The 18149-nt window shown below is 43.1% G+C and overlaps 1 protein-coding gene across 1 annotated transcript; it reads left to right on the top strand.

Moving 5' to 3' along the window:
• The first annotated feature begins 1668 nt into the window (after nt 1–1668).
• LOC127774542 (probable mediator of RNA polymerase II transcription subunit 26b) lies at nt 1669–5370 on the top strand. The gene is made up of 9 exons (XM_052300801.1): nt 1669–3090; nt 3191–3259; nt 3349–3431; nt 3683–3738; nt 3834–3958; nt 4064–4091; nt 4175–4554; nt 4639–4780; nt 4885–5370. Exons 1-9 carry the CDS (start codon nt 2500–2502, stop codon nt 5007–5009), a joined length of 1599 nt encoding a protein of 532 aa, XP_052156761.1. The 5' UTR covers nt 1669–2499; the 3' UTR covers nt 5010–5370.
• The last annotated feature ends 12779 nt before the right edge of the window (nt 5371–18149 follow it).

The raw sequence follows: 18149 nt of genomic DNA, 5'->3' as shown, positions 1-18149 counted from the left end.
AAAACAAAAAAGAAAAAAAAAACCGTGGACCATATATATCAACCGTTAGTGGGAGTAAAAGAAAGTACTTTAGGAAAAAAAGCGTTAGTAAACTTTTCTAAATGTGGCACGCTATAACTGAGTCAATTTTCTATAAGACATAACTATCACCTGATTAAATGAAACGGTTGATTACTTGTTAGGAATTTTACACTAATAAACATAGAGTACTTTACTAATGATAGTGTACACATACCTAAAGATAAAAGAAAAATATAAAGTCCTTATCGGACAATAAACACACTTTTCTAAAGATAAAAAGGAAACTAACAAACTATTCCTAATTAATAGATAAACTGCCATGCCGCATCCTCTTTAAACTCGGTCACTTAGAGATAAGCTTCCTTTAGTAGATTGATTTCCTTAACCGAATATAGCAGGAATTCGACTATTGGCGACTTGATAACTCCCGTCGGCTGATTCTGAGATGCTGCAGCCGATAATGATTCTAAGCCGATGACGCCTTTACCGATTACCAAATTTCACTGTTAATAGATAGCTCAGTTTTTTATAAATTGAAAGGAGTATTTGCCGCCTAAATATTTTCTTTGATGATACAGCGTATATTGCTAATCAATCATTGATCGCCATTTACTAATCCAAGATTTCGCTACTACATTAGCACCTTGTTTTGAAAAGGATGCTAAAAGTACTCCATTCTTTTTCTATTCAAAAAAGAAGAAGCTACACAGAGCATAAATATTTCTTTGATCCTACGGTGTACTACTGTGCTATACTATATCAAACCATCGATTGGCATTTACTAATCCAATACTATTTCCTCGCACCATGTTTCGAAAATGATGCCAAAAATAGTCCGTTGGGCCTCAACAATTAATAGTACTCCTACAGCACATTCTCCATTCCATAAAAAAACCACCCTATTATCGAAATGTGACACATTCTAATACCACAAATATATTTATATAGATAGAATCCAAGTTTACTTTTTAAAATTTGAGTGGCCTACGGCGGCTACGGTTGCATGCACGTACTTTCTTGGTTCCATAAAAAAATAACATAGTGTTGAACGTCTATTCAGATTTATAGTATTAAAATATATCATATTTCGTACTAATTTAGTCTTTTATAGAATTGAGAGAGTATTCTATTCATCTAAAAATAGACAATCCTTCGTAAGTTGAGTTTTTCTTTTGGGATGGAGGTGGGTACGTGCATACAACTGGTTCACATACTCTACCATAATGACACTTATATATGAAACAAATAAGAGGATGATCCTATTTTATAATAACAGTGATATTATGGTAGATGATGCTCACCTCACCGTAGGCCATTCCAAGTTTGAAAACTTGAATTAAGTGGATATCAAACGGGAATCATTAGCCCAATAAACAAAAAACGAGTACTACTATTACCAACCAAACACTACAGGAAAGAGTAGTACTAGTCCCACTCCCACCAACAACAGTTGAGATCCTCTGCAGTAATACATGTGCCGTACTGCTCACTGACATATGGACCCGAGGGGCTGTAGGGCCCACATGTCAGGGAGCCCTACTGCATGAGAGGACCTGCATCCCACCAACAACTCGACAGGGTCAAAGCCGAGAAACAGCCACGAGGCCGCCTCCCTCTCCAAAACCGTAGTGACCTCGCCCTGTGTGGCTGTGTCCCCAAACCCGGTAAAAAAAAGGGCCCCCCCGGAAAGTCCTAGACCGAGAAAAGCTGCGACCTCCGTTGCGCGAGAGAACGAGACGAACGGAAGGAGTTGGGAAAGGGAGACGCGAGATTTGTTGTTACCACTAGGAGGCCATGGTGGTGGTGGTGGTGTGCGTGCGGGGGAATTAGGAGGAGGAGTAGTTGTTGTTGTTTGGTAGAGTCGAGCTTGCGTAGTTCTCGTGGGCTCTCGTTTTTGCGTTGCGTGTGCCTCGCCATCCGCCGCGTCCCTATCCAACCCCCCTCCCCGCATTCCTTCTCCCCCTCGTCGTCGTCGTCTTCCTCCTCCTGCGGCGGCGACGGCACAGATAAGATTTGGTTAGGAGCTGTTTTGTTTGTTGGGTTGAAATCGTCAAGTAACGTGGACGTGGGGGTGAAGCAAAGGAAGGGAGGGGAGATTGGGTTTGGGTGATGTGAGGATTGATTTGTTTTTTTTTTTTGGGGGATTTTCTCTTCTTGATTGATTCGTTCTTGGCGTTGAGGAGAGGCAGCGGTGTTCGTTAGATTGATTTTTCGCTGTCTCGGGAGAATTTCGCTTTCCCGGTTGGGGGATTCCCTCGGTGGGGGGCATCTGATTCGCGATCGGGTTGGATTAGATTCTTTTGGTGCAACGTAATCTGATAAGTGGAAAAAGAAATTTCAAGATTGTGAGGAGGAGGAGGAGGAGGAGGAGGTGATCGAGAGAGGGCATCGATTCTTGGTGGTGCCAGGGGAGCCATCGGAGTCGTGGGGGTGGAGGTGGAGGTGGGGGGAGCCCGATCTCGGGTGGCCGCGGCGGCGATGGCCGACCGGCTGGATCGGTGGCGCGAGCTCCTCCGCGGGGCGGCCGGCTCCGCCGGAATCTGCGACGTGATCGAGAACGCCATCCTCGTCGCCGCCGCCGACGCGCCGCAGGAGCTCCTGCGCCGCCGCGACCGCATCTGCGAGATCCTCTTCACCGCGCCGCGCGCGCCGCCCTGCCACCACGGGTGCGGCAGCGCCGCCACCCCGACCCCGGCCACCCCCGTGGAGGAGGACAAGGGCAGCGTGCGCCGCGTCCCCGAGAAGCAGAGCAAGGTGGACAGCAGCAGCAACGGCGCCCTCGGCGGCGGCGGCGGCCGCCGCGACGACGTCGATGACGACTCTGACTCTGACTCCGACGACGAGCGCCTCCGCCGCGCCGCGGCGAGCAACTACGGTCACAACTACGATGATGACGACGAGGAGGAAGAGGAGGAGCAGGAGGCGGCGCCGGCTGAAGAGGACGAAGAACAAGAGCTGGACCCCGAGGCTGTGGAGCTTGAGGCACTCACCAACGAGATCGACGAGGAGTCACAGGTCGTCGGCGAGGTTCTCCGCATCAAGGACCTCTTCTTGCACAAGGAAGATCATGTATGATGAACTATTCCCAGCTTTCAGTTCTTCCATGAGTAGGAGTTGTTCCATTCCTCAACAGGGACTTAACATTTGATCTCAACTGTGGTTTTCGCAGTCGGATGCTACTTTGTTCGAATCACTGAGGAGGCTGCAGCTGATGCAATTGTCCGTTTCCACGCTGAAGGTACTGTGTTGGATAGCGCATATGAGCTATGCGGAGTGACGCATAGTGGTTCTGTTTGGTTTGCTAATCTCCGATGTTGTTTGTTGTAGGCTACTGAGATTGGGAGGGCTGTTAATGGGCTGCGGAAGCACAACTCGCAGCAAATTCGTCACCTTGTGCGCACTCTCATTGAGTAAGTTCAATATGCTTGCACTAAATTTCATTCTCTAGGGCTGATCTAGCTTTTAATTTAGAGAACTTACTGAAGCAAATTGATACTCTACTGTACCTATAAGTTTCTGAAAACATGATAGAGTCTACTGATTTAGCTTCTGTATTCTCCAGTCTTTGTACTACTTGAGTGAATTATTTACCTTATTTGTAGTGTGGTTATTAACCAATTTTGGAAACATTGTTGACGTCTTAAAACATTTTTTTTTTCAGAGGTTGGAAAATTTTGGTTGATGAGTGGGTCAGCACCACTAATGTTGCCCTTACAGGTAATAAAAGTTATTTTGTTTCATATCGCGTATGAGTCATCAATTTGTAAGTGAATGTTCACCTCTTAACATGTAATGGATCTTTTGATCTGTAGACAACTCCCCGGGCTCTTCAAAAACATCTGTTGTCGATGATGCTGATGATGAAGGGCTTCCTTCTCCACCTCTGGATGAAGGGGCGTTCTTTGCAACCCAGACTACTGCTATTCAACTCTCTGAGGTACTAATTTTTGTTTGTTCCTGGTATCTGAATTGTTTTGGTCCAGAACACAATTCTAACTTTGCATTGTTGTTTTTCTTTCTGCTTCATCTTCCTGACCTAAAGTTCTTTGATGAAATGGATGAAGATGGAAGTAAGTACAACAACTCAAATTACATAGTTTCCCTTTTTTTTTTCTGTGCACTATAATAATTCAAGTTATACATTTTATGACAGACTTGAGACATAACAATGATGGGAGCCTTGGAAATAAGAGAGAAAATAATGGCAGGAGGCCTACAAGCCATCCAGCTTTGACAAAGCAAGAGCCTCCCCGTAACATGGGAGCTGTTGAAAAAGTTCAATCCAGGAGGCCGGAATTGGCAAGGCAAGAGCCATCAATGAGGCAGGCTAACCCACAAACCCCTCAAAATTCAAGTTTGCTAGTCAAACAGCAGGCCATGCTTCACAAGCAATCTAAGCCCTTGAGTTCTGATTCTGGACCTGGGAGACCATTAAGGGCAGCTCCTCAGCAGAAGCCCTTTGTTGAGATGAAATCTAGACTGGCTCGAGAGCAGGTTGCTGTTGAAAGAAAACCTGCAGCGAGCCATGTGGATGTAAGTATATATGCTATTACTAAGGCCTAATAGTATGATAATCCTCAGAACATCATGACCTAAATATCTGAACTTTGGTTCTAGAAATCGAGGCATCCTGCACAACCTTCAGCAGGAGTCAAGCTAGAGTCGGCAAAGCCAAAGATCTATGATGGTTTGGAAAGCAATAGTAGGCTGGAAGCAGCAAAGAGGAGGCTCCAGGAGCGCTACCAGGAAGCTGAAAATGGTTCGTCTTTCTTCTTTGTCAACACTCATTACCCTCCTTTTTTAACTTGTACAGCTCAAATATTGAGGGTTGTGCCTAATTTTCTTACTGCTCCTTCGACGCAGCGAAAAGGCAGCGCACCATACAAGTAATGGAGCTGGGCGACATACCAAAGCCTAAGCATCAAAATAGACAACCTATGATGAAGTCAAGGAATCACATTAGAAGTTGGGCAAATGGTCGGCGATAATTCTCCCGTGATTCTTTTTTCCCTCATCTGATGAATCATTACCATGCCTGGCTGGTCGGAGCGCATATGCATGCTGACTCGAAACACCTGAACTTAGTTGCCAGGGCTTAGAACAGAACTTTTTTGAACATATAAACACCTCCAATGGGTGGTTTCTCTTTGAAGACGCAAGAGCTGCTCCGGATGCAAATCCAATAAGTAACACCTCTTGCATCCGGAAGAGTTTAGTCATGTCTGGTTATTAGGAGATTGGGCATGTAGTTCGACCTGTACCGGCTGGTTACTTTCTTTCTTTTTCTTCAAAGGAAGCTGTAGATACCAGATAGAATAATCGTCAATATTCTCGTACATTCTATCTGCCCTCAACATTTTACATGATTCAGTGAAACACTCATGGCTCACACTAGACTTTTCCCTTGCAACAACTGTGGAACAAATACGCTTCTGGTGAACTGAGCTAAGGTCAGCAACACCTTCCAGTGCTGGCGTACATACATCACTACATTTGCCAGACTGCCAAATTGATCAGCTGCTAGACGTTCAACATGTTGAAACGCTTCACTGTCAAGGCGTGAATTCAGAGTACGTTTCAATGAGAGATTTTGTTTGGCTATTGAAAAAGAGGATTGGAACGAGGGAGAAAGCGATTGGGAGATATGCGTGTGGGCGCTGAGTGGATTTGGGAGAGAGCGTGGATTCCACCGGGCGGAGTGGTTGCCCGGCCATTAGCATGAACAGCCACCCAAAACGGACACGGCCCCACACCACCCCACCCCACCCCCCCCCCCCCCCCCCCCCCCCCCCCCCAATTGAATCCCTCTTGCCTCGTTATCCATCGCTCCAAAAATTCCATGAGAAGTTCTCTCCAGCAATCTATTTTCCTAGCGACATATATTCATATTTATACGGTGTGTAATCTGCCACAAGATGAATGCTGAAGAAATCACCGTTGGTTCCTCGTTAAGAATCTTCACAAAATTTGATCACAAACTGTGTTGACCGGATAAGATAGTTATTACTATGTAATATGACACGAAGTGATTCTGCAACCGTAGATGTGTACCACGTGGAGTTGAGGCCGACAAGTAGATCATGTCGTTGCTCAGCACATGTAGCAAAACCACTGGATTTGCGGGGTAACCGGAGCGCAACGCAAAACGCAATGCCACATTGCTACTCTCCTCTCTATCTGCTGCATCTCTCATCACGGTTCGATCGGTTTCGATTCCTTTGGATGCCCACTCGCATGTGCGTGTTGTGGTTGGGAGAGCCCCTTTCTTTGACTGGTTCCTCCCTATAGACAGACAATATGCGTCACACAAGTCCTCTCCTACCCACCTCCCACCTCAGTCCTCTCTCCAGCCCCCACCCCCCCCCCCCCCCCACCCACCATTCTTAATTAACGTAAAGCTAATGGCTAAACAAATCGATTTTTTGAGGTGATAATGGCTAAACAAATCAAATGGTGGCATGTACTTTTTGTGATTCGTCGATCACAAAACTACAGACTCAACACATACTGTAAAATGTTATGGATTTAGTACTAAAATTATTGCAGATGTCCTCGTGTTTTTATTCGTTTAGTAATTGGTTACAGCTTCTTTAAAACTAAAACTAAGGGCATAATAAATTTCATGATTAAGAAACACATTGACTACACGCGCGACTCTACGGTGGTGCCCTGAACAAAACCTGGTCCTAGTTTGCGAGATCTAATTCTAAAAAACCTGATAATTACTAGAAATTATGTTTGCATCTTCAGATCAGCTGGCTAGTTGTTGGTGAAACAGGACATGAATGTGATGCGGTGCCGTGATGTCATTTATGAGTAGGAGTGCTAGTAGTACTATAGCTGTAGCTTTGTTCCGTCTGTTGGAGTGGCTCTGTGACAGTGGAAGGTCGAGTTTGTTATGATTTGGATCTTGGTTGCCCCCAGTATTGAATAGAGCTGCTTCTGGAATGTCAACATTCGCGGTGGTTTAATTCTCCAACTTGGAACAAAACTACCTTAAATTTACTTTCAAACTCGATTAATATAACAACTCAAGAGTTTTACCAAACGTAATGAACATTTTGGCAAAATTCAGTTGACTCCTCGATCGATCCATGGCACCTTGATCCAAGATTTGAAATCTAGCTTGAGTGTGTTCCAAGCTGTGAAGTTAGTTTGGGTTCAACGTTCGGCGAACGTGGTAGCACATAGGTTAGCGAAGAAAGGTCTTTTCTGCTAGTTGTTTCACAACCTGGGTTTTGGTTCCTCCAGGTTTTATTGTCTTGATGAAAATTGTAATAACGTTTTTTTAGGTGAATATAGTGCTACCAAGGTTTACCCTAAAATAAACTACAAAACTCTCAAAAGAGATAAACACATGAATATTCTAAGAAGTAGCTAATCAGAATCCGAAGAAATTTATTATCTAGAGATCATGTTAATAATAAGTGTTATGTTGACAATAAGTGTTACTTCATCCATCTTAAAATATGGTGACCTCGTACTAAATTAAACACAACAAGGTCATTGTATTTTTGGGCTAGAGGGAGTAAAATATTAATGGGAATATAGGGTTTGTTCAGTGCCGAAATTAACCCTATTAAATTTTGGCGCACGTTACTAAAATTTGGCTATGTTGAATGTGTTTAGTTTGTAGCCTTACTGAAAATTGGTATAATTATTTGTATGAGAAAAAACTTCAAAAATTCCAATTTTTAAAAAGGAAAAAATACCAAATTTTGTTAGAGTGGCAATGACAAGAGTATGTTTACATTGTTACCCTACCAAGATTGGTATAGTTAAAAGTGGTAGCAAAGTGAATAAGCCCATAGATATTTACGCAGTGTTTAGATCTAGGGGTAAAAACTTTTGCCGTGTCACATCGGATATACGGACACACATTTGAAGTGTTAAACATAGACTAATAACAAAACACATTACAAATTCTGCCTGTAAACTGCGAGACAAATTTATTAAGCGTAATTAATCCATCATTAGTAAATGATTACTTTAGCATCACATTGTCAGATCATAGAGCAATCCGGTTTAAAAGATTCGTCTCGCAATTTACACGCAATATGTGTAATTAGTTTTTCTTTACCTATATTTAATACTCATGCATGTGTCCAAATATTTAATGTGACAAGATAAAAAATTTTGCGGGTGTAAACAGGCCCTTAAGAAAGTTGTTACAGTTGGTTGAAATTCCTTTAAATAAGGCCAAATACAGGTGTAAAAATCCGTAAGCTCCAAACTTGCACCATACTTTGAGCTGGGCCAATCTGTACGAATTGTACTCGTGGCAGTGACCAAACTGACTGATACCTTTCCATGCAGAACAACAACCAACTGTATCTGTACACGGACCACAGGATGACAGGACCAGACCTCACCAGACCAGCCCCATGGCCCTGTGATCCACGAGTGGACCCCACCTGTCATTGTCTAGCGCTGACGAAAAAAGAAAAAAAAAAAGCTACTCCCACCTCCTGGCCGGTCGGCCGTGCAGGTGGCCGAGTGGACGGCCGCCGTGGCCGGTGGTCCACTCACTGGCGCTCCGGTCACGGCAGCCACTGGCGACGACGGCGACGTCGAGCTCGAGCCAAGTGGGAACGCGGCGAGGGGGTTTGCGGCTAGGCGAGAGAGAGCTAGCTCCCATTGATGACGCGTCATCCCAACCATCGCTGTTAGTGCGCTGCCGGTGGTCAAGCTCAGCTGCTCAGGCTCAGCGTGTGCCGCCCCTTGAATTTGTGATTTGCTTTGCTATCCTGTTTAGACGTGTTTTAAGTCCCTGTCACATTGGATATTCGAACACTAACTATAAATATTAAACGTAGACTATTAGTAAAATCCATCTATAATCTTGGACTAATTCGCGAGATGAATCTATTGAGCCTAATTAATACATGATTAGTCTATGTGATGCTACAGTAAACATTATCTAATTATAGATTAATTAGGTTTAAAAAATTTATCTCGCGAATTAGCTTTTATTTATATAATTAGTTTTGTAAGTAGTCTATATTTAATACTCTAAATTCGTGTCTAAATATAGGGACTAAAGTTAAGTCCCTAGATCCAAACACCACGACGGCTTTGTTCATGCGCCTCTTTTTTTTCATTGTCTCTTTTCTGTTCTTTTCTTTTCTTTTCTTGTTTTGATCGATCGCCGGTCGTTTTCTCGGTTGGTGGATTATACAAGTCGCCACTGCCCATTAGAGATGATGATGATGATGATGATCAGGATCATGCCGATGGCGTTGCTCGAGGAGAAAAATCATGCCAGATGAGATGCTGATCGTTAGGTTTCGTCTGGGACTGGGGTTCTGAATCTACTTAGTTACCTGTATTAACTGAAAAACTTAATTTACCTGTATTCTTGCCCAGGCAAAATGAGCTCTGGATATCAACCCATGTTCCCGTTCACCGGCTTGACCAATGGCAAATCAGTGTGATTTGTCATTATCAGATGCCCTAAAATTACCTCTCTCTCTCTCTCTCTTTTTCAATTAACTGCATTTCACTGTAGGAAAAAAAAGGTTGGTCTAATTTATGAAGAAAACACGAGACTAAAACATTACAACCACACAATTAGTTAGAGGAGAACCAATGAAAAGGCCTAAAATTAAAGTTAAAGTCTCTTCTTGTTGGGTCGGCACAGGCCGGTGATGACTGAAGACCAAGAAAGCTAGCTTGAGAGTAAAAAACTTGTCTCATGTGACAAGAGCAATAACCCAATGTGACTGTCAAAGTCACACCTCGCAATTATCTACAGCTCTGAAAATGACGTTTTTTTATCGGGAGGGACTAGCATCATGCAGCCAAGCTTGTATTCAAACAAATCCGAAAGAAAGTCATAGCACGATGGCTGCAAAGTTGAATACTTTCGTAGACGCACTGCAATGCTGCATGACCGCATCCATCCATCCATCCATCCTGGTGCTGCAGAGAAAGTGAAGAATCATTCCACCAACTATAAAAACCGTGATGAAAAGAATTAACTACTCCTACAAGACAGTACAGTAGAATACTCCTAGCTACTTCCTTTGCTTTATATTACAAGTCGTTTTAACTTTTTAAAGTTTGATCAAGTTTATAGAAAAAATTTAATAACATTTTTAAATAGAAAAATTAAAACTAACATTTAGTATATTTTAATATTTTATATACTTGGTTAATTTTAAAGGAGCTTGTTTAGGGAAAAAAATCAAAATGATTTGTAGTATAAAACGGTGGGAGCAGTACGTACATACGGCTTTGGTGATCGATACTGGAGGGGGCCTTTAGCTTGTAGATGCGCAGAAGATGGCGGCAGCAAAGCATCCATAATTCAGGTTCCTGGGTCCCCTCCAATCTTAGATAGTGGCGATAATTGTTTGGACGGAGGAGAGCGAGGTTGTTGGCCTCTTTAATCTTTATCTGCCCTTCTGCTGCAGTTTCTGCCCTCTCGGTGTGTAATTGTGTTTGGTGGCAGGTGTTCGGTGCTAGACCGCGACACCCTCCATTGATTTTGCTGTAAAAAACATCGCGAAACTAAAGAATCTGGTGATCAACTGGGTTCAGATTTCATTTCAGAATATATCGTCTTTGGTTCAACAGCATTTGCGATATGATTTGTCATCCGTTGAGAGTTCAGACTATTTAAGAATCCGATCTGTAGAATTTGACGGATCGATCAAAGCTTAACTACTAGCTCCCACTTGGGCAAAGCTTTAGTGCCGTGTTGTTGGAGATGAATATTAATCATGGTGCTCTTCTGACGTGTTGGCACAAACAAAGGAGATCGAATTGAATCTGTGCATGACCCACACACATGTACATGTAGACTGTAGTTTGTTTGCTGTCGACGACGGAGTGCGTACGATGGTTATGCTGGTTGAGAGAAGCGATTGGATTGTACTGGAGGGTCCGGAGCCTGAGGGCGAGCTGTCGCTAGCCTCCGACCACGTGCCCCGTGGATGGAGATCTGCTGATTTTGTTCTACGAGGATTCTGCAAAAGTTGTTTGTCCCTCGCGTAGGATTTGTAGCCTATGAGCCTCGGCTACGGCCTACGGCGGCATGTTTCTTGCTTCATGGCTTTCTCCATCCACCGTGTCTTGGTGCAGCCATGGCATTGGTGCTACCTGCTGCGTGTGGCACCGCCCACGGAGCTGACTCTCCGACGGCGACACGCGCGACGACGTATGTCGACGCCTCGCCGGGGTTCTTTTCGTGGGGTCTCGTGGTGGGCTTGTCACTTGTTGGCTGAGCTGGAGGCCTGGAAGGCTGGAACAGGGAGTTGGGCTGGAAGCCCGGAACGGTATTGAGATGAGGGTCCGGCCCATGTTTGTTGGGCTGGAAAAGGATTCTGAATCATGTGAGGCCCATACTAATTGGATTTACGACGTTTGTGCGGCCCATTATGGTTGAGAACGGAAGGGTCATGTAAGTTGGGGGAAAAAGGTACACCGAAGGTTCCTCGACTCGCCATCGAGTTACAAAATCCTCCCCCAACCGCAAAACAAGATATGTGATATCCCTTAACTTACAAAACCGTTTACTTTAGCTCCTTCGGTTGTTGTAACTTGTAACCCCGGTTTTATCTGACGTGGCGGCTGAGTCAGCGTGGAACCCACGTAGGCCCCACATGCCAAGGTGTCCACGTCAGCACCTTCTCTCTTTTCCCAAATTATTTTCATTTTGGGCCCACTTTCCGTCTCTCTCTCTCTCTCCTATCTTTCTCGATTTCTCTCATTCCTCCCTCCCTCTCGCTCTCTGCTCTAGCATGGGAATGGGGATGCCGGCCAGCGCTAGGGCTGGCGCACACGGCGGCATGCGTGGCCGGAGGGCGGTGCGGCCTGTGACGGTGGCTCCTAGGGGTCTTAGCTTTCCCCAGGTAGCAGCGCGCAGGCTCAGAGCGGTGCGAGCTCGCTGGCCTCCCCGCCCTCCTCGCCGGCGTCGCCTCCTCCCTCTTCGTGCGCGCTCGCCGCTGGCCTCCCCGACGCGGCAGGCGGGGCGGCGCCATGCGAAGCGGCGGTGGATGAAAGATGGCCTCGCCGGGAGCGACGGGAGCGGGTCGGGGAAGGTCGCCAAGTCAATGTGGCCAAACTGGGACGGGGTCACGTGAGGACGCGGAAGCGGCAGGAGAGGGCATAGAGCGCGACAGCCTAGCGGGACGAAGAGGGATGCGCTCTCGCGGGACGTCATCGCTGAGCACAAGCAAGAAGAGGTGGCCCACTGCGCCGCCGCCGCCACTTGGGTCGACGACAGCGGTGAAGATCAAGGGCTCCTCCAACGGCGTTGCTCTTGGAATCACCGGCTGCTCCACCACCATCTCTCCCGCCTCGCGTCCGGCTTCGCTGCGCCGCCGCTCCCCACCCTCGTCGTTGTTGTGTCGACGGCTGCTCCGCCTATGCCTCATGGGCATGGACAATTTCCCCGACGCCGTATGCAACTGACATGTGGGCCCACTATTTTTAATTTATTTTTGGATGGATCGCCACATAAGCGCCAAGTCATTGCCACATGGAATGAAGACCTAGTCAAAAGAGCCATGTAGGCGTCACGTCAGCCAAAACCGGGGACAATACCGCCGAGGAACCTAGTTTGCACTGGTTTTGTGAGTTGGGGGATGTGTTATATCTGGTTTTGCGGTTCAAGAACGATTTTGTAATTCAGTGACAAGATGAGGGATCTCTGGTGTACTTTTTCCTACTATAACCAAGATGGTGTGGGCTTACTATATCGAATTGATGAATTGGATAGTGTGTATGGCTTCGCCTTTCTTCCCCAAATCGCAGTCACTCGACACACTCCTGTTCATCTTCCTCAAGCAGCTAATGCATGTTTATCTCTCCTCGGCTGCTGCTATGAGATACGCCATATATAGTTTTTCTTTTCGAACAGACGGTTAGAATTGATTGGCGTTATATTGATATGAGAGGATAAAAGTACAATATGCCATATATAATTGATGTATTTTTGCAAAAAGTTAGAGGGTAGGCTAAAGTCTAATGAAGCCTACATATTGCATCCATCCCGACCAACCCTACTATACCCCCATCATATCTGGATGGTATGGTTAGGCCGATCAATTTGGCTACTACTAAGAATCTTATGAGATGTCGACGTATAACGATATGGGCTTCAGGTAACATTGTCCGATGAACTATGATTAGACCTGACTAAAAAAGATAATACAAATAATGATATCAATTTTGCTTAATAATAAAGCATCATATTTTTAAAGTGGTTGTGTTCACTTCTTTTCTCACTATGTGATATATGATGTTTCCCTCTTATCTGTATGCAAGTATATTGTTATCTTCCCTAATTCCATCTTATTTATTCTTTTTTCTTTTTCTTATGTGTTAACTTGAATTAATATTTTTGTCATAATTAAATAGATAATAAGTTGTTTTCTTGATTTTTCTCCTATACAACAAGTATGGAACATTGTATGATTTTCAAATTATATTATAAGTGTATCGAATCTAATGTGTAAGATACAAAACTATAGTATAAGATTTGACGTTTTCTTGAAAACATGGCACCGTAAGTATAGGTAGTCTCATAAATATTGGTTATCCATATAAGAGGGCTACCATTTCTCAACTAAACTTGTCAACGTAACTTCGAGAGAAGGTAAGAAAATAAGGAGGTTAGTTACCAACCACACACAAGGGAAAATATCGCTCACACGCATTGCATGATATATACTCCCATTAATCAATAATTTACTAATATTATTAAATTTCACAATGTTTATTGAAAATTTGTTCTTTTGTGACAATGTGGTGCGAGACTAAAACTTGAACACCATATTGTTCCGTTGTTTCATGTTCTTCTTTATTGTCGATGATAATATAGCTAGAACCAGCCACTAGCATTTGCACTTGAATACTAGAAGCTAGTTCATATGTAGGGATGACAATTTGACCCGTTTGCCCGTTTACCCGTGAGTAAAAACCCTAATAGAGTTGGTTTGTTCTCCATTTAGTACCCATAGGTTTTTTATTGGGTCAAAACCTGTACCCAATGGGCAAAACCAACTAACATGTGGGCCCTCAGTCAAATTAACATAAATGCCACCATCTAGGATTGATGAACTTGTAATGCTTGTATTGTTGAACTTGGTACAACTGTACCATTTCTTTAAACTGTGATAATGTCTCTCTGCTTGTGGAGATTTGTGGTTGAAGTATTGAACTATGAGTCTGTGATGGGTAAACGGGCATGCCCGTGGGCACATGGTGCCCACGGGCAACGGGCATGGGCAATGTTCCTTGCCCGTCATATACTAATGGGCATGCCTGCGGGCATGAATTACCTCGCGGGCATGGGCATGGGTAGTCGCTACCCGTGCCTGTCGTGCCCGACCGCCATTCCTATTCATATGGATGTGCTCTATATTATTTATGGTTTTAAATGAGTTAGTAATAATTGTACTTATTAATTTTATTGTATGCACACAAGTTACTTGACTTGTATTTTAGAACATGAGAGATATTTTTTCTAATCATAATTTAGAATACTCCGAGGAATTATAAATGTAGAGTATAATATATTTAATGATACATATATTCATTTTTTATGGATAAATTAAATATTGACATTTGTTATGAATCCAATGGTCGAAGTACACTATAAATATTGTATAAGTGACTTTCATTATTTACGAAATACATGTTGTGTGTTGGGTTTTCTTTATATTAGTTTCTTTCTATAACAAGCTTTGACGATAGGTTGTGTTTTTAGATCTTTTTAAAAGTGGTTCTTTAAAGGGATGAAACGATCTTTTAAAACAAGGTTTATTGTTTAGGAGTAAAGAGGACGAATGTGCGTTTTTTTCATTATGGTTGATTTTTTAGAGAAATTTTCCATTATTTTAGTTTTTCTTAAAGAATGGTCCTTACTAAGAAAATTCAATATTCTATTTTTAGAATGCTTTCTATATAATATTATTTTGAAAAAAGAAAAATCAAAAATCTAACTGTGGAATCAACCATGCATATTATATAATATTATATTATAATTGCATTATGCCATAAAATCATTCTATTAAACCCCTCCCACCCTCCCTCCCACCCGCCTCCCTCATTCCTTCCCCGCGCGCGGCCCCGCCTCCCCCTAGCCCCCCGCGTAGGGATGACAATTTTACCCATGGGTCCGGGTATCCGTGGATACCCGACCCGATGGGCATGGGTGTGGGTGTGAATTTTTACCCATGGGCACGCCCGCCCGATACCCGAAGACGTCATGGGCAACATGCGGGTTTCATTTTTTACCCGTGGGTAACCCATACCCGACCCGATACATACGTATTAGCTAATTTCGACTCATTTCTTAATTTTTATACCATTTCTATTGTTCATTTGTGATGCTAACTGATACTAAGTTGCGATGTAATTCAAATTATTGTTGATAATCGATAATTTGGTAAATTATTGATTTTATTTTTCTTTGTTAAATTATATATCTTTCATGTTATTATTTATATGAGATCCATTGGGTACCCGCCGGACATATCCGCGCCCGCCGGGCATGGGTATGGGCACGGAGTTTTGCCCGTTAACTCCAGTGGGTAGGGTTTGGGCAGGCAATATTGGGCATCGGGTCAGGCATGGTTTTGCACTACCCGTGCCCGACCCGACCCATTGCCATCCCTACCCCCGCACGATCCCCCCTCTCTCTCTCTCACGTCCCCCCTCTCTCACGGCGCGCCTCCCCTTCCCGCTTTTCCTCCTCGATGCTTTTTCCTCCTTCTCCCGATCTCTCTCTCTCCCCTCCCGCTCCGATCTCTCTCTCTTTCTCTCCCCTCCCGCTCCTTTTTCCTCCTCTCGATCCCATCCCGATCGGTTCCTTCTTCTTCTTCTTCTTCTTCTTCTTCTTTTTTCATCCCTTCTCTCTTTTTTTTTCTCCTATTTTTTTCTTTTTTCTAGAAAAATTAAAAATAAAACTTGAACCCATGATCTCATGGCCTATGGCAAACTCTCCTAGCCAATTCACCCTATGACGCTAAGTGATTAGAGATCATTGTTTGCTAGTTTTGTATGTCTGTTCAAATTTTGTGAGAACACATCAGTTATGTTTACTATATGAATCATACCTTGTTACTATGATTCGGTAGTAACATCATCACAGAAGTGCAGTAACACAATACGTTACTGCGAAATTTATAGGGTGTTACTGTGAAATTTATAGGTTGTTACTGCGTTTTTTTGCAGTAACATCATGATGAAATTATAGTAACAGAGAACATATGTTAGTAATAGTACTACTACAGTACCACTACTTGTGATAGCTAAATTTTTAAATCTCAATCTTGTGCAAAATACAAGTGCTAAAAAAATGCATGTGCATATGCATAGTCACAAGTTAACACAAAGTGCTAAAAGCACTTTTCTTTGTCCATACAAAGATACATAGTAGCAAAGCTTAGTACAAGTAAACTTTTAGAATTCTAATCTTTAAACAATAATACAGTTGTCTTGTTACTACACGATAATCGAGACAATATGCTTAACAAAACTAGATCCATCATGACTATTTTATAATTTGTTACTGCGGAAAATAGTCGTGTTACTACATATTGACTTTCGCGTTACTACTCCGTACCGGCGAGACGAGAACTAAAAAAAAGTAAATCTCAATTTTTAGAGAGCAATATCTCTCACGTTATATATTATTTTTCTAATTCATCTGCAGCATAATGTTCGTAAAAAAGTGCTTAACAAAACTAGATCCATCATGACTATTTTTTTATATCGTTACTGCGAGAAAGTTATCCTGTTACTACACAATGACCGTTCTGTTACTGCGTAATTCCTGTGAAACAAGGATAGCGAAGTGGTGGGCGGGGGAGGAAGTCAATGGACGGGTTTGACCGGCGGGAGGGGGGTGTAGAATAGATTTGCTATTATATATATATATATATATATATATATATATATATATATATATATATATATATATATATATATATATAAGGGTCGGGTAGCGTGCTGAAGTCGCAGTGATCCCGAACGGTGTGGTGGTCCGAAGTCGTGGAGTTCCCGAACCTTTGATCGGTTGCCTGAAGTCGCGTTGCCTTGTTGAGCCGCAGAAGGCGTTTGTCGGCGTAATTCGTTGACTGGGCACTTATCAAAGGCAAAGGTTGAACTTAATTGTGGGAAATATTCCCTGCCGTTGACTAGAACACATCATATCCAAATAGGTTGATCATAATTGTGGGAGATTTCCCCGCCGTTGTCTGGTAACTACCTACCTATCTTCCTATCTTTCGTATAAGATGTCTTGGTTGGTTAGATCACGAAGAGCCACTGATCGATCTGTAGCCTCGTGCAGTAGCGAGAAGTCTGTTGGCACTATGTCGGTAAAGAATGCTTCATCTATATCTTTTGAGGATATTGAGAAAAGTATTTCCAACTGGAAGATTCCTAAGGTTAATATTAAGGAAATATATCATGTAGGTACTTTTTCGTTACTTAGTGACTACTATATTAAAACAATTGAAAAAACTATTCCAATTAGTTCTTTGCATGAAACCCTGCATCTTCTTTCAGAAAGAGAAATCAATTCTATAAGAGCTAAACATCAATATCACTACCTTCACTTTGGTCTTATACAAGTTGCTATCAGATCCTTGACTAGAAATGGTTTGAACGTCTCTGTTCTGGCTTGTCTAAGAGATTGCAGAAATAAAAGGTTCAAAGATTCCTTACTTGGCATGGTGGAAGCCAGCCTCAGTAATGGTCCTGTTTATTTTAACACCTTTCCTGATTTTTCTGTATCCCTCTCAGACACAAATATCCATAAAGTTCTCACTCTCAACTTACAAACATCTGGTTATGAACTAGAACCGGGGAGTGAAAACATCTCCGTTACCTACAGAGTTTACTACAAAGCCATGACAACTTTAGCACCTTGTGCCAAACATTATACACCAAAAGGCCTAACCACTCTCCTTCAAACCAATCCTAATAACAGATGTACTACCCCCAAAACCCTGAAATAGGATGAGATCACCCTGCCTGAGAAATGGGTTTTATCTCAAGCTGTTGAACCTAAGTCTATGGATCAATCAGAAGTCGAATCCTTGATTGAAACACCAGACGGAGATGTTGAGATAACATTTTCTTCAAAACAAAAAAGCTTTTCTCCAGTCTAG

This window comes from Oryza glaberrima, chromosome 5, assembly GCF_000147395.1.
Source record: "Oryza glaberrima chromosome 5, OglaRS2, whole genome shotgun sequence".
NCBI classification, from domain to species: domain Eukaryota; kingdom Viridiplantae; phylum Streptophyta; class Magnoliopsida; order Poales; family Poaceae; genus Oryza; species Oryza glaberrima.
Note: the sequence above shows the minus strand (reverse complement) of the source record. Positions and strands in the feature narration are given on the sequence as shown.

Excerpts from the sequence above, each read along its gene's own strand:
- LOC127774542 (XM_052300801.1), top strand. The coding sequence starts at position 2,500 with ATGGCCGACCGGCTGGATCGGTGGCGCGAGCTCCTCCGCGGGGCGGCC. Across the intron at positions 3,260-3,348 it reads TGTCCGTTTCCACGCTGAAG|GCTACTGAGATTGGGAGGGC; the intron begins GTACTGTGTTGG and ends TGTTTGTTGTAG. Across the intron at positions 3,739-3,833 it reads CACTAATGTTGCCCTTACAG|ACAACTCCCCGGGCTCTTCA; the intron begins GTAATAAAAGTT and ends TTTGATCTGTAG.